This window comes from Tarenaya hassleriana, unplaced genomic scaffold (genome assembly GCF_000463585.1).
Source record: "Tarenaya hassleriana unplaced genomic scaffold, ASM46358v1 Cleome32, whole genome shotgun sequence".
NCBI lineage: Eukaryota > Viridiplantae > Streptophyta > Magnoliopsida > Brassicales > Cleomaceae > Tarenaya > Tarenaya hassleriana.
The window spans coordinates 762,372-777,391 of record NW_010966372.1 but is presented as its reverse complement, the minus strand read 5'-3'; the positions used below and the strand labels follow the sequence as shown (position 1 = coordinate 777,391).

Sequence of the window (15,020 nt, the reverse complement as noted above, 5' to 3'; positions counted from 1 at the left end):
GCAGAGTCCGAGGTTGACCTACCCGACGATCTGCAGAAACTCAAGGTCCTCGCCGGAGCTCCGGAGCTGTACCCGGAGATCGTTGCACTGAATACCGTCCCGTCGATCGTGAACCTTCTGTCTCACGACAACGCGGACATTGCAAACGATGTCGTTCAGCTCCTTCAGGATCTGACCGACGAGGATGCCCTTGAGGACAATGACGAGCCGGCGCGTGTGCTTGTCGACGCACTTCTGGAGAATAACGTACTAGAGCTGTTAGTCCAGAACCTGCAGCGATTGTCGGAGACGGACCCGGATGAGGCCGTGGCTATATATGGAACTTTGTCGGTGATCGAGAACTTGGTGGAGGTGAAACCGAGTGTGGCCGAGATGGTCTGTGAACGGACTAAGCTTCTCCGGTGGCTTCTGGTGAAGATCAAGGTGAGGGAATTCGACGGCAACAAGCAGTACGCTTCCGAGATTCTGGCAATTCTCTTGCAAAACTGCACCGCGAACCAGAAGCGGGTTGGGCAAATGAATGGTGTAGACGCTGTGCTCGAGGCGGTGGCTATGTATAAGTCGAAGGATCCCAAGACTCCAGACGAGGAAGAGATGTTGGAGAACTTGTTTGATTGCTTGTGCTGTTTGTTAATGCCATTGGAGAACAAGGAACGGTTTGTGAAGGCCGAAGGTGTTGAGTTGATGATTATTATCATGAAGCAGAAGAAATATGCTTACGGGTCTGCAATTCGGGCTCTGGATTTCGCCATGACCAATTATCCACCTTCATGTGAGAGGTTTGTGGATGTTCTAGGGCTGAAAACAGCATTTGCTGCTTTCATGGGCAAGGCAAGTTTTTTCCTTCCCAATTCATCCCTCAGTTTATTTTGGCACAATCTAATGGCATGAAGGGAGTAGCTATAGCGAACCAATCACGTATTTGTATCTCCAATGCGAGCTTTTGTTTCTAACGAGGAAATGATTGCAGAACTTGAACCACAAAACTAGAAGATAAATCTTGATGCGTAGTGAATCGGTTTTGTTCTTGAAATGTTTAGATTCCACTGAATAAGAGTATCAAGAGAGAGCGGTACAAAGAAGAGCTTGAGGAGCGGGTTGTTTCCCTTGTTGCATCATTATTTGGTAAGAAGTCAGGTAGTATGTTTGTATTCAAATTTCAAGCATGTATTGCCCCTGTCATGTTTTTGATACTAACTTTAGTTTCGTGACTCTTGGTTATTTGTTGCAGCTGGAATTTTACGGGGTTCTAGAAGAGATCGATTGTTAAGCAAGTTTGTTGAGAATGAATATGAGAAGATCGACCGCCTTATGGAACTGTATATAAGGTAAAGTTTGTTCTTTAGTTTTAGCTTCTATGCAATAGTGCCATTATGGGAATATAGACTTAAGTTTTGTGCTATACTGTTAATCACCCTGCTTTGGTTTGATTTCTGGGCATCTGATCACAGAGTTGGGTTTGCTTTCTGAAGTTTTGTATGACTCTATCTACATTGCATCCTATTTACATATCCTCTATATCTTCTTCGATTTATGTCCTGTCTCTCTAATCTTCACTTTCATGGGAGTCATGGAGAAAGTTGTGTTGAACTGCTGTGTTTGCTTTTTCCAAATTGTGTTTCTGTTCATGTTGTTATTTTTATTTGGCAGGTATTCTGACAGGGTTAAAGCAGAATCCGAGAGGTTAGACCAACTTGAGTTTGATGATCTTGAGGTAATTCACTTTTTCAAAAAAAAAAAAGGTTAGCCTTCTCTTTTGGGTTCTGGTGTTCCAATCTGACCTCACTGTTTTTCTGCAGATGGATGAAGAGGAAAGATATAATCGGAAGCTAGAATCAGGCCTTTACACTCTTCAGGTTATTGCATCCGTTTTCTTTTCTGCTTTCTCTGGACAATGACGATTATATATGAGGTTTATTTGCTTCTAAGTTATACCCCTTGTGGATATGAGAGATTGCGTTTGGAACTACCTTTCGTCTTGAGGCCTGGTGCCGGGTTTCTATGGGTGTATGAGAAGTGTCTCTACACATGTACACAACCACACGTATAGATTACACAGATACACTCACATGGATGTATATATGAGTGTATACCTCTACGGAGTCTGTTCCAAGCATCTTTCTTATTGACTTTCTTGGTCTTGTGTCCCTTTCAAACCATATAATGGTCGTGTAAGCATATGAAACTCACTTCCAATCACTTCAAGCCTAAACGTTGTTTGCTACCACACTTGCAGCTTATTGCAGTGATTTTGGGCCACCTTTGGTGTTCTGAGTAAGTTACTTCCCATTTTATACATACTTAAGGCGTGTAGAGAATGACATTTTCAGTTAGTAATTTTATATTTGGTCATTGATTTGGTATTAAAACCCATGCCAGGCACTCTGGAATGAGAGCAAGGATTGAACTGCTACTGAAGCAACAGAAGCTTAGTAAGAATGACGTGAAACAGATACTTCAGGTCTCTATTACCTTACTTTCACAATCCTCACATGCTAAACCGCTAGTACGAGAAGTTCTCCTTGTATCGTAGTAACAAAAACTGGTGTTATCATGCGAAAATGCGACAGGAGTACCATGACAACATCGGGGACCTAGAAGGACCGGAGGAGAAGGAGCGTGCACAGGCGAGAATCCAGAAGTTCATTTCGGCCCTTTGATCCGCTCCCCACCACACCGTGTAGCATGTTGTGAATTTAACGGACACTTAGATTTCAATGGCCTTTTAGTATGGCGATGATTCAGATGGAGATAATGTATGTAACGGGAAATGCGGGGAAATCAGAGATCACGGGGTATTTAGTTTACTCAGTTTGGTTCGTGTACTCATTTAGTTGCTCGTCGATGCTGTTTGTCCATGAAAGAAGGCGAAATTGGTTCAATCCAAGCCATAATCCGACTGAAAATTGAAGCAAAATCATACCCCTGGATGAAGCTGTTCCAAAGTTAAACAAACAGTTTTCATGATGGTAGAATTTTCTCTCTCCCCGAAATACATTTACTCTACGGATAAGTGCTAACCCAATCTTGTCCATTTTCAATTGGACTTGTTTAGACATTCGTTACTGCAGAAAGTAAGATCATCTGCCTTGAAGACAATGGGGAATGGGCATCTCTTCTCACATCCAGAGCAGAACGGCCGAGAACAACTCCTGTTGGCTTCAACTTCACACTCGTCTCCCAAGTCGTCGCAATATCGACCAGGCTTCATGTGTCGGTCCACTCCGAGTATGCATTCGACATGGATGGTGATGCAACAATTGTCACAAGTGTACAACAGTACATCTTGATCCATTTTTCTTTCGCAGATCTCACACCACCAGCTTGTTGCACCTTCAGCTTTTTCATTGCCCCCGAGGGTCAGAATCAGCGGGTGCGTGTCATGCTTGTACCTCACCTTAGGTGGCAAAGTTACACACCTGAAATCCAGGACGAAGTCGCATTCGATACACTGCATTTTATGGCCATAAGTAACCCTTTTGCAGCCTGAACAAGCTCGGCGATCTTTCGATGCCGACGTGGAGAAAAGAGGATGCGGATGACTGTTATGTGCGAACGGCTCGGATACCGAAGCACAGTTCACATCTATTATGAAACTAAAATCCTTTTCGCAGCACTGATACGCAAAGCCACTGCTTATCCGCTCGCAAACTACGCATCCACCAATTGCATCCGTTATGAAGGTTTGTAGTGTAAGACGGTGAGGATGCAGAATGTACCATTCCTTTCGAGGTAATTCAGCACATCTTTCATGTAGAACAAAAATGCAATCTGACTTCATACAGCTGTAGGTATTACCGACATGGATACGGATGGGAAGCGCGCATGCTTGGCAGTGTTCGAATCCATCGACACTGGAACCTTCATCCTCGTTCAATGTAAGGTAGTGCTCGTGGCTGAAATGTTTTATCACGTTGTCATCTACAACCTCGAAAGGCAGCTCGACATATTCATCTGGTTCTTCGGGAACTCCCTCGAGGTCTTTCCCATCCCACAGATCCCTCCTGATTGCGCACATCGAATGGACGGCGTAAAGGCAACCATCCTTGTTGCAAGAGTAAGACCCGTAATTGCGGTCGATGGGTTTACGACAGACACCACATGACCATGATGCTGCAACATGATGATGATGATGAGGCAGAGGGAGAGAAGGGACGTGAGAAAGACGATGATGGTGACGGGAGATTCTGATGACGCGTGGTAAGTCGATACAATCCCTATGGACCATGAAATCACACTGACGGTGACAGACGTAAGGAAGAGACCAGTCATGGAGGAGACCACAGGCATTGCAGGTGAAAGGGAGAGGTCTAGGGAGGAGGGTAAGGGTATGGTCATGGCACTTGGGATTCCCTATATGAAGTTGAGGTGTCTTCTTGGTACAGTACATATGCATGAAGAATCTGCAGATGGGACAGTGATACGCTTCCCCATGGCTAAGTATTCTCCCACAACTATTGCATTGGACATCGGAATCATCGAGGAGGAGGAAAGTGAGAGGATGTCGTGGGTGAAAAGGGTGAATGATCTCCAATGGAGATTCAGCACATTCCTTGTGGTATGACTTGGAGCAAGTCCCGCATTTGTAAACATGATGATGGGTTCCGTCGTCATGATGATGTTCTTCACGAGCGCACATTTGGCAGCAGAAGGAGGAAGAGGTGCGGAAAGCGGTCAAGGGGTGAGGGTGAGTCGGGAGGTGGGCTGTCTCTTTCTCGGCGCATTTTTTGTGGGAAACCCACCATTCGCATTTTCCGCAGCGATAACCTTCGATCATGGAGGGAGAGTCTTCCGATTCATCAAACCTTTCTTCGCACATATGGCAGCGGTTCATACTCGAAATGTCGTCACAAGGTTTTAATGGGTGAGGATGAACTGAAAGTTTGACCATCTTCTCTTCCTTCCCCATCTCCATTCCTCTTTCTCTCTCTCTCTCTCTCTCTCTCTCTCTCTCTCCAATGGGTTTTCTTCTCTTTTTAGGTCCCAATTTACTTTCATCTGTTAAGTTCTGACTTGTGGCGTGGATCTCCATGTCCTTTTGTCATTTGTGTATATATATATATTAGAAAATGTCCTTTAAGTTCGTCACTCCACCGGTCGAGACCGGAGATGGCGGCCGATTCGATTTTGAAGTCAACGTTGACGAACGAACCTATTAGGAGATATCTGTTGTGCTAATCCCAACTAATTCGCAAGTTCTTTACCAAGTCCATAAATGACAACGTAGGCGTCGTGATGGAAGCCCAATAATTTAAATATGGGTCTAATTGCATAAGCCCATATAAATTCTGAAGGCCCAATATAAAAAGCCCAACCGAGCAATGGCACGGCCGTTAACATAGTTGCAGCAAACGCGCACCGGGAGCGCGTTGAGCGCGTGTCTACTAATCTGCCGGACTATAGTCCGGGCAAATCTGACGTTTTTTAAAAAACGACGTTTCTAACCCATCTTAGGCGCGTGAGCGAATATCTTCAGTGGTACGGAGAAATACAACAGTCGCCTTTTGGCTCTCACCTAAACTAGTAAAACGATACATTACTTGCAAAAATTGTAAATTAATAATACCAAAAATTTAACACCCATTTTGATGAAATGCAAATGCAGATGTTTGGACCCAAATTAGAACCTCAGTACATAAACAAAAGACAAACGCCCATTTCATCAAGCCTTCTCAGTTATTTATCCTTTGAAACTCTTATGGATCGGAAGCAACATACAAGAAAGTTTGTTTTTCCTTTTTTGGGTGGAACAACAGAGATACATACATGGAAACAATTATGTCGGAACAGCTGGTGATTCTGATGCTTTATACAAGAGAAGAGAGTGGGATGAGAGAATTAGCTCGACCTGACTGCTTCAATGGCCGCGACTAAGTCTTCGTATTTCGCCCCTGTTACTTCCTTTTCTATCTTTCCGTCCTTCAGAATCTTGAACGTCGGTACCACCCTTATTCCTAGCTCCTTCGCCAATGGCTGCATTTAAGAATTTCAAAATCTCGTGTGAAAAAAATAAAGCAGGCAGGCATTGTTGTTTGTCAAATGATTCTTCGTATTGGAGTCTTTTCTATTAGGAATTTGTTCTGATGACATCAAGCCAAACCTTGTTTTCTTGGTTGCAGTCAAGCTTCAGAAAGACAGCGTCCTGGTACTTTGTCGAGAGCTCCTGGAATTTGGGTGCCATCACTTTGCATGGACCGCACCTGCAGATGCCAGTATGGAGATTTCCATTTTCGATTGGAAGATCAGAGACTGTGATAAGTTCTCAACAGATAATAATCTACATTACCAAATCACACATTCAAAGGGGAACCCATGTCAAAAAACCTAAGATTAGGCCAACATCAATACCATGAAATACATGCCAATGCAGCGTGCAGTAGTAAAGATTCCAGGAGAAGGTACTAGAAGTTTGATACAGATCATTAACTAACAATATCTTAATCTTCGAAAATCTCTTCATTCCCTTTTCTTTTTGGTAATTCATACAATCCCTTCAAAGGGACTGTGTTTCTAGGTGCCAAGGGAAAATGGCAGAAAAGAAAGCTCCAACTCTGTGGTGTATCGTGAAATTATTACAGGTAAATAAAGTTAAAGCCAAAAAAAGCCTACACGGTGTTGAAAATATGACAAAAACTCAAGATATTCGAAGGCAGTCAGAGCCAATGGACATCCAACCTGAGTCGTTCAGATCAGTAAGACCATCAGAAGTGTTTTTTTTTTTTTTTTGATAATCCGGAAGTTCACTGGGCCTTTGCCCCGACTACATCTCCCAGAGGACCGGGGAAGCTCATGTGAATGTCCCTCCCCACGCTTGGGTTTGAACACAGGATGAGAGCATACTTTGCATGTTCTCTCACCACTAGACCACTCAAGCTTGGGTAAAGTGCTGAAGAACGAGGTCACAACATGATCACCAAGGCAAACGTGCAAGTTGCAAGCTAAAATGATGCCTTAATTCGATCAAGAATAGTTGTTCAGGCCACTAAAATCCCAAAGAAAGCAACATTGATGTGCATGAGTTGAGACTACTAGCTATAACTATGTCTTACACAATGTGAGAAGCATCAGAAGACAAGTCGGGCTAATGCAGAGATAAACAAGACACAACTCAGCAAAAAAGATGCAACAACTGAAATCGTATTAAGCAAGGCAAATTAAAGCACTTCTTCCTTAATCTACTCACACCACAAGAGTTTCCTTCCTTCAACAATCTCCAGGCATGTCAAGAAATAACACAACAGGAGAAAATTTTCAGAATTTCTCTTCTACAGCCTAAGTTTTCCCCCACAATACCCATTCAATAAGTCAACAAATCATGCGCTAATCCAGATTTTGTCTTCACTCAATTCTACATCGATTTCGCCATCAACGAAAAATCTAGAGATAGAACCAGTCGAATCTAAACAACAACTACGAAGTTTCAACAAGAGATCGCAATCAAACAAATCAGTTCAGAGTTCACATGACAGAGAATCTCTAGTCGTACCACTGAGTGTACATGTCGAGGACGACGATCTTTTCGCCGGCGGCTTTCACGATCGGCCAGAACGTGTCCTTGTTCACCTCCGTCACTACGCCGACGCTGACGTCTACGGTCTCTACGCTACACCTCACCGCAGAGGAACCGCCCCACTTCCGGGCAACCAAGGCACTACTCGAGCAAAAATCAGTCTTCCTGACGCCGGAGAACGGGATGCCGCAGTTCCTCGCGGAGCCGGGACCAGCGGCGAACGGAGCTGGAGATCGGACGACGGCCGGCGGAGAAGGAGAGAGACGGAGAAAGAGAGGCATTGCACGAGGTTGAGTGTAGAGAGCCACGAAAACGAAGAACAAATTCGAAAAAGGAGAGAAAAAAAAGGTTTTTTTTTTGTTGGATTGCAATCAGTAATGGTCGAACTAAGCTTATTTCTTTATTTAATTTATCTGAGGAATGTTACGATTTTTAGGTGAAGTAAAGACGATAATACCCTCAAGTTGCTCGGTGACAATGCCGGGTATACAAGGGTATTCACGTCTGTTCAATATTTGTGATCGATGAACGCGAGGTGCAGGTTCACCGGGGGAGATGACGCGATGATATTTTTCGCTCTTTGAAATGACGATTCTGTCCCTTCGAACGGTCCTGTTTTTGGTTGTTTCCAAAACTAGGATCGTGCTCTCGGTCAACAAAAAAAAATTTGTTATATACATATATATATATATATATATATATATATGCCATGTAAAATTTGGATTTAGTTAATATAATTATTTTAATAACAAAATCCAAATTTATAAATAAAAAATTATTGAACTTTATCTAATTCCACTTCACCTCCTCCCTCAAAAGGACACATACTTGCATGACTGTTGTAAATCTCTTCTTCTTCTTCTTCTTTTGGTAAAGGAAAAGACTAATAATTCTCTGTTCAACTTTTTCTATGACAGTATCAATCAGCTTGTGTCTCGTCCAGGGAGGTTGAGGAGAGAAGACGCAAGGAATTTGTGCCGCTGTGACAAAGAGGACCCCCTTTGGCTATGGATCTCCGGCGACGGCCTTTTGCGGCGGTGCTTTTTCTTTCCGCGGCGGTGTTTCTGATGGAACAGAGAATCCACGGCGAGGCGGCGGTGCCACCGGAGAACCTGGTGTTCGAGGTGAGGAACAAGTTCGCCGGAAAAAGAGAGAAGGAGCTAAGTGCTTTGAGAGCTCACGATGTCCGCCGTCACGCGAGGCTCCTCTCCGCCGTCGACCTCCCGCTCGGCGGAGACAGCGAGCCGGAGTCTATTGGGTCAGTGTCGTAAAACACGCACAATGCACACATGTACGTACGCTTTGTTGCGTGCAAATGCAGAACTATGATTGGGTTTTGCCCTTATGGGTTTGATGATTTGACTTAGACAGACCAAAGGAATAGGACAGATAATGGCTGTCTGTTCATGAGAATGGTGATGCAATTAGAAACACAAGTTCAGAAAAGGAATGTGGATGGTAGAAAGCTATCAACGTTTTTGCTGCTTCATTGTTTGGGTATAAAAGTCTGTAAATTTGATCTTCTGTTCTTGAAATTGGTTACACAAGTTGAAACACAAGCTCATGAATGGAGTGTGGAATGTAGAAAGATAGCTACTTTCTGTTCCCTTGTTGGGCAATATGATCTTCTTTTTCGATTTTGATTTGCTGGGTTTAAATCTCCTGATTCACATCTGCTAAGAACTAAGATTCCTCGGATAAAGATTCTTATATTGATCTAGGTGCACGGTCTGAACAGATATAACATATCTATTCATGTTCTAACCATGCCACATTTTTATCTTTCTGGCTGCTATGTCTTGGTCTGATTCCATTCAGCCTGTACTTCACAAAAATCGGGCTTGGAACTCCGGCAAGAGACTTTTACGTCCAAGTCGATACAGGGAGCGATATCCTTTGGGTGAATTGTGCTGGGTGTATCAGATGTCCAAGGAAAAGCGAATTGGGTGTATGCATCTTTGAACCCTATTTAACTTTATCGGAGCTTGATCTTTTGCAGCATCTTACCCAAGAAAAAAGTTTCTGTTTTTCTCTTTTTAGGTACAGCTGACATTATATGATAAGGATACTTCCTCGACAGCAAAGTCCATCACATGTGATGACAAATTCTGTTCCCTAATTAGTGAAAAATCCGAGTGCCGATCTGGTTCCACCTGCCAATATGTTATTGTCTATGGAGATCATAGCTCAACGAATGGGTACTTTGTGAGGGACATTGTGCATTTGGATCTAGTGACTGGAAACCTTCAGACAGGATCAACAAATGGAACTGTTGTGTTCGGGTATGTTAAAGCTTCTTTCTGTCTGGTAATATGACTGTGGGGTGAAACCTGAATTGCATGTGGTCATGTAGGTGTGGCTTTAAACAGTCTGGCCAGCTTGGAGAATCTGGATCTGCACTTGATGGTATAATGGGATTTGGACAATCAAACTCATCTTTTATTTCACAACTGGCTTCGCAAGGAAAGGTCAAAAGGGCTTTTGCTCATTGCTTGGATAATAACAATGGAGGCGGTATATTTGCCATCGGGGAAGTGGTCTCGCCAAAAGTGAAGAATGCTCCTATGGTACCTAATGAGTATGGAATGCCTTCTTAAGCTTTTGATTATGTTTCTTAATGCAAATATCCTCTTCTGATGCGGTTTTTGTTCATTATGCAATCCAGTAACAGCCTATAGATATTTATCATCAGACAAGAACTAGTAGTTGATCACAGAAACACATCGATGGAGGTTCTATAACACTTTTCTCAGAAAATTCTGCATAAAAACATGATTGTTCATTGTTTCCGTGTTTTCTCCGTGTGCCCTTTCATCGCTTTCCTCGTTCCTTTCTCATTCCAAACAAGGATGCTCTTTCCTTTCCGTTTCTATTCAAACAACTAAGCTTGGGGGATATAAAATCTTATATTATCATCATAACTGTTTACAGGGTTCATTATAGTGTTGTGGTGAAGGGAATTAAAGTTGGAAACAGTATTCTAGAATTCCCTTCAAATGCATTTGACACTGAAGGTAACAGAGGAGCAATTATTGACAGTGGTACAACCTTGGCTTATCTTCCTGATACTGTTTACGAGCCATTGTTGAACGAGGTCCGTGATTTTCTTTTATCGTCTTATATATATACTGTGAAATCTCTCAATCTTCAGCTAACAAGTTCTTTTAACTTAGATTTTGGTTGCTAAGCCTGGGATCTCATTGCACTCAGTTCAGGATACTTTTATGTGTTTCCATTATACTGCTGAGTAAGACTCTGTTCAATCAGCTTATATTGTTCACTTTCGTATTTGGTTTAGGCATTACTGCCATTCGGCAGGAGTCAGATTCATCGAATTAAACTATGTTTTCATGCCACGGTTTATCCAAATCTGCTCGGAGTATCGATTTTTTCATCAAGAACCTGTTTTCGAGTTTCTAAACCTTGGATAATGACTGTCAAAATCTCTGTCTTTCCTTTTCATCCTGCATTTTCAGGCCTGACAGCTTCCCTCCTGTCACTTTTGAGTTTGAGAATTCTCTTTCCTTGACAGTACACCCTCGGGAATATCTCTTCGAACTTCAAGTAAGTTTAGTTCATTTCAAACTGATTTTTACTGGTGAAAACCTCTTCCCTACTACTGTTCTTGTTGATGCAAAATGGGTACTGTGCACTTTGAAGAATCTCCCCAAGAGCTTGTTGATCAGAGTAAAAGAGAGTAAAAACCAGTTTTCACTGCTTTCCTGTTTCGTATCCATGACATTTTGACAGTCCCGACCAATATGATCGGAGATTCATTTTCAGTTGAAGAATTATGTTCAGTCAGTGTGTCAGCAACAAGAGAGTTTCTTCTTGTTCTAAACATAAATGGACAATGTCTTTCTGCAGGAAAACATTTGGTGTTTTGGCTGGCAGAATGGCGGAGTCCAAACTAAAGCTGGAGGATCTTTGACAATTCTCGGAGGTAATGATCCTCTCCCGAAATGGCTCTGTGTTCTTCATTTACAGTAAAACTCAACTCGTTCTCTCTCTCTCATATTTCAGCCGTCCTTTCATGCCGTTTGGTTTTGTGATTGGATGTGCAGATATGGCACTCTCTAACAAGTTAGTTGTATACGACATCGAGAAGCAAGTCATTGGATGGACCAACCACAACTGTAAGAACATTCCACACAGCTCTGTCTTAATGACACAAAAACACAAACGAACAGATTATTGTTACACAAGTTTTGACAATCATTTTGGCAAACAAATGGGCAGAAAACCTGATAAGTTTTGTCTTTTTTGACAGGTTCAGAGGGAATACAAGTGAAAGACGAAGCTTCAGGAGCAGTATACACAGTTGGTGCTCACAATCTCTCTTCATCTTCTTCTTTGATTGTCATCAAACTTCTCATGTTTTTCTCTCTGCTCATTACCCTCCTCTCTAACTTTACTCGCTAGTCTCAGACCATCTTCCAAGACTTCCTTTCTTGATTTTAACATTGTAAAGAGTGACTGTCTGTGTGTGTGTGTGTGTGTGAGAGAGAGAGAGAGAGAGAGAGAGGTTGTGACACAAAATTTGCATTTGAATTGAGAGACTTGCAAAGACAAGACGGAGAAATCCACCACCAGACAGGCAAATAAAGCTGGGGAGAATCTCCAGACATACAGGGGACAAACAACCCAGAGACCACTACTACATGATGTTCCTTCCTCTCTGGTGACAAAACTTGAAACAGCATATGCACCAACAAGACAGACATAGACAAAAGACATGACAAATGACAAAAATTCTTGAGTTTGGACTTTGGAGACAATGCCACGGCCAATGAAATGGACCCGAAAGAATTTTTTAACATAGAGATTTCAAGAAAGAAAAAGAATAGAACAGTACCTCATCACTTGCCTTTCCCTTCACTTCCAGGCACAAATCTTGGCAGGTTCAAAAGGGTATTAACTCTTGCAACTCCTTCCAACGCAGACCACTCGGTACCGTGTTCTGAATCCATGTTATCGTCCTGTATCAGCTTTTCTGCTTCGGTCTCGTCAAGGGCAATCTCTTTGCCAGTTCTGACCGTGCCTGAACGCCCAAGCCCACTTGGTTCAGATGCTCCAGTGCCATTCTCATGCTCTGGTTTGGCTTGTTGCCTTTTCGGTCCCGTAACTGAAGCTGTAGACGTCACCATCGAGTTGGAGTCCAGAAACAAGCAAACGACGGCACAGTCATCGACTTTGGAAGTTGGGTATTTGTATCTCCAAGCTCTAACCGCAGTCTCAACCAGGGCTCTAGCCGCAGAGCCACGTGCTGGAACCGAAGCCACAATCTCCACAACTTCTTCGTTTGAGAGCACATCCCAAATCTGACGATACGTATCACAGAAATGAGAGCCAGACATATCTATTAGATCAAAAAGGACAGGAAGTACAGTTTTGAGCTTTCTCTTTACCCCATCAGTGGCCAACACGATAAACTCGTCCCTTTCAGTTAAACGTCGAAAAGATACATCAGGCACAGAGATGAGGCCAAAATCCTTGAGGCAAAAATCACCAAAAGCACGTGCCATGGCAAGCCCAGGCGAGTCATTATTCGGCAGCCAAACTCTGGAAACTTCGGGTTCATCCTGGAGAGCAAACACTCGTCCTCTGCACTTCCTTATTCTTTCTGCCTCAGCTGTAACCAGATAAGGGAGAAACAATCAAAAGGAAAAACCCGAAATTCTAACAGATTAACATCCAAAAAAAGAACAAATCTTCGACTAAACAAGGCAGTTGACAATAATAACCTGGGAGATTTGGCTTGAGATCCACAGTCAGCTGAACTGCAACGAGAGCATTTTCATCGTTCCTCGTGCCCAACACAGCTCTTGAATCCCCGACATTTCCAACAACTAGATACCGACCCTATGATATATCATTGAGGTATATAATCAAAGACTACATAAACCCTAAATCGGAGAATGATTCCCATACATGCCAAGTAAATTTTTACCTGCTTGACCAAAGTTACTGCCGTTGTCCCACTGCAGAAACAGTCCACGTTTGCATGGAATTTAAGCTCTCTGTCCATAACTTTGAAAGCTTTGAGAAACGACTCTTTCAGAGTTCGAAAAATTTCAGGACAGTCTTCTGTATCGTCTAGGTCAACTGAAGGCCTGGATTCTTCTTCAGCAGATACAAAAGCAGCATCTTTGGAGTTCATACCGGCCTTGAGAGCATCCTCAACGGGTGCTTTCGCTTCCCAATGAGCACTTAATTTGAGAGGAAGCGAGTCTCTGACTCTCTTTGCAACCAAATGACCATATGGACCATGCCCATCAAATACTCCAGTGAAGATTGTATCTGCCCTTGATCCAAAATTCTGCAATGTTCAAACTCGCAATGAGCAAAGGGCAGAGTTGCCAATATAACAGGATTAATGCTACAACTGGTTGTTATACAAAAAAAAAAAGATATATGGAAGACATTATCGAGAGCTAACCTCCCAAACAATCATGGCATCCTGATTCAGACCCTTCTTGCCCTGTTGGGTGAAGAGTGAAGCGATCTCGCTAGATCCATTCAAGAACATCCGCCCAGGAATCCGATGCAGAGGCTCTTCTCTCCTGTAATCGAATGAGGAGTTTCTCGAACCGGGTCTCTTCTTCGAGTTCTTCCTCTTCCTCACATTGAAAGCAGGAGAAGCAGGTGAACCAGGACTCCTGCTCTCTGCAGACAAGCAGGACCCCATCCTAAGGGCCCTGATTATATCTAGAAGGCACTCCAGACCAGCAACACAATCGCAACCGCGCTCCAGCGATGAAGATGAGATGAATGCTTTAGATCCAGTGATGGAATTGATCACACAAGGATCACTTGTTAATTTACCGCAGAGATCTCTGAAAGAACACACCTTTCAGATTCCACAGAACAATATAGCAAACTTGAGAAAGCCAGAATCCTCGACTGGTCTCTACGCATAACAAAATTGAATATTATTCAAACCCAAATCTCCTCGTGTTGAAACCCAAAGGTCCAAATCTGTCAGCTCCGGATTTGAAAGAAACGCTGACTTCTCCGTCTGACCCTTTTGAGTCGTCACCCTGACGAGTCTTGGAACACTTTTCTCCCCTTTTTCGCAATAAAATATTATAAACTTAGTTAATCCCAAAAAAAAAAAGTGATGGAAAAGGAAGCAGATCTACGTAGAATATCAATGGCAACAGAAAGGGGGTGTACACACATACATATATTTGTGTGAACATCTACATCCAGTTCCCAGATTCGAAGAACACGCTTGCTATGGGGGGAAAACGAGAATCGAGACCCTTCTAATATTTTCTCTCTTCTTCTGCAATCAAACAAAGAGTAATCATCATCAACAACAAATGAACTCGAGAGAATTTAAGAAAAGAAAAAAGAAAAGAAACACCCAAAAACCACCTTACCGGAACAGATCAAAACAAGGATCTGGGCTTCGGATCAATCGAAGAAAGGTGAAACCTTTTTTGGGGAACGAAGAAAGGGGGGATTGATTGTGGGGCGAGAGAAGGAAGAGAGAGGGAGAGAGAAG

At 42.9% G+C, this 15,020-nt stretch overlaps 5 protein-coding genes across 9 annotated transcripts in view; 2 read left to right on the top strand and 3 right to left on the bottom strand.

Moving 5' to 3' along the window:
* The window catches only part of LOC104820926 (beta-catenin-like protein 1), a 4,609-nt gene extending 1,798 nt beyond the window's left edge, over nt 1-2,811 (top strand). For all 3 annotated transcript variants that reach the window (XM_010551581.1, XM_010551580.1, XM_010551582.1), the window contains exons 3-10: nt 13-831; nt 1,041-1,125; nt 1,232-1,328; nt 1,651-1,714; nt 1,800-1,856; nt 2,237-2,274; nt 2,380-2,461; nt 2,571-2,811. In XM_010551581.1, coding sequence (XP_010549883.1) covers nt 13-831; nt 1,041-1,125; nt 1,232-1,328; nt 1,651-1,714; nt 1,800-1,856; nt 2,237-2,274; nt 2,380-2,461; nt 2,571-2,660 — 1,332 coding nt within the window. In that variant the 3' untranslated portion in view covers nt 2,661-2,811. The remainder of the gene's footprint in view (nt 1-12; nt 832-1,040; nt 1,126-1,231; nt 1,329-1,650; nt 1,715-1,799; nt 1,857-2,236; nt 2,275-2,379; nt 2,462-2,570) is intronic.
* Nucleotides 2,812-2,906: 95 nt separating this feature from the next.
* On the bottom strand, nt 2,907-5,107 carry LOC104820924. Its single transcript, XM_010551577.2, has one exon. It carries the CDS (start codon nt 5,030-5,032, stop codon nt 3,038-3,040), a length of 1,995 nt encoding a protein of 664 aa, XP_010549879.1. The 5' UTR covers nt 5,033-5,107; the 3' UTR covers nt 2,907-3,037.
* Nucleotides 5,108-5,636: 529 nt separating this feature from the next.
* Nucleotides 5,637-7,888, bottom strand: LOC104820923 (thioredoxin F1, chloroplastic). Its single transcript, XM_010551576.1, has 3 exons — nt 7,487-7,888; nt 6,101-6,200; nt 5,637-5,973 (listed from the first exon to the last, which is right to left on the bottom strand). Exons 1-3 carry the CDS (start codon nt 7,789-7,791, stop codon nt 5,839-5,841), a joined length of 540 nt encoding a protein of 179 aa, XP_010549878.1. The 5' UTR covers nt 7,792-7,888; the 3' UTR covers nt 5,637-5,838.
* Nucleotides 7,889-8,320: 432 nt separating this feature from the next.
* On the top strand, nt 8,321-11,986 carry LOC104820919 (aspartic proteinase-like protein 2). 3 transcript variants are annotated; one of them, XM_010551572.1, is made up of 10 exons: nt 8,322-8,768; nt 9,329-9,458; nt 9,557-9,792; nt 9,864-10,088; nt 10,442-10,604; nt 10,684-10,757; nt 10,987-11,074; nt 11,378-11,453; nt 11,575-11,646; nt 11,781-11,986. In XM_010551572.1, exons 1-10 carry the CDS (start codon nt 8,518-8,520, stop codon nt 11,930-11,932), a joined length of 1,467 nt encoding a protein of 488 aa, XP_010549874.1. In that variant the 5' UTR covers nt 8,322-8,517; the 3' UTR covers nt 11,933-11,986. The 3 variants fall into 3 exon arrangements, with proteins under 3 accessions (XP_010549875.1, XP_010549874.1, XP_010549873.1); XM_010551571.2 differs by having other exon boundaries at nt 8,324-8,768; nt 9,551-9,792; XM_010551573.1 differs by lacking the exon at nt 11,781-11,986 and having other exon boundaries at nt 8,321-8,768; nt 9,551-9,792; nt 11,534-11,626.
* Nucleotides 11,987-12,088: 102 nt separating this feature from the next.
* LOC104820920 (probable protein phosphatase 2C 33) lies at nt 12,089-14,989 on the bottom strand. The gene is made up of 8 exons (XM_010551574.1): nt 14,896-14,989; nt 14,695-14,798; nt 14,453-14,578; nt 13,950-14,346; nt 13,461-13,829; nt 13,255-13,372; nt 12,919-13,142; nt 12,089-12,831 (listed from the first exon to the last, which is right to left on the bottom strand). Coding segments are annotated over exons 2-8 (1,698 nt in total). The 5' UTR covers nt 14,697-14,798; nt 14,896-14,989; the 3' UTR covers nt 12,089-12,369.
* Between the last annotated feature and the right edge of the window lie 31 nt (nt 14,990-15,020).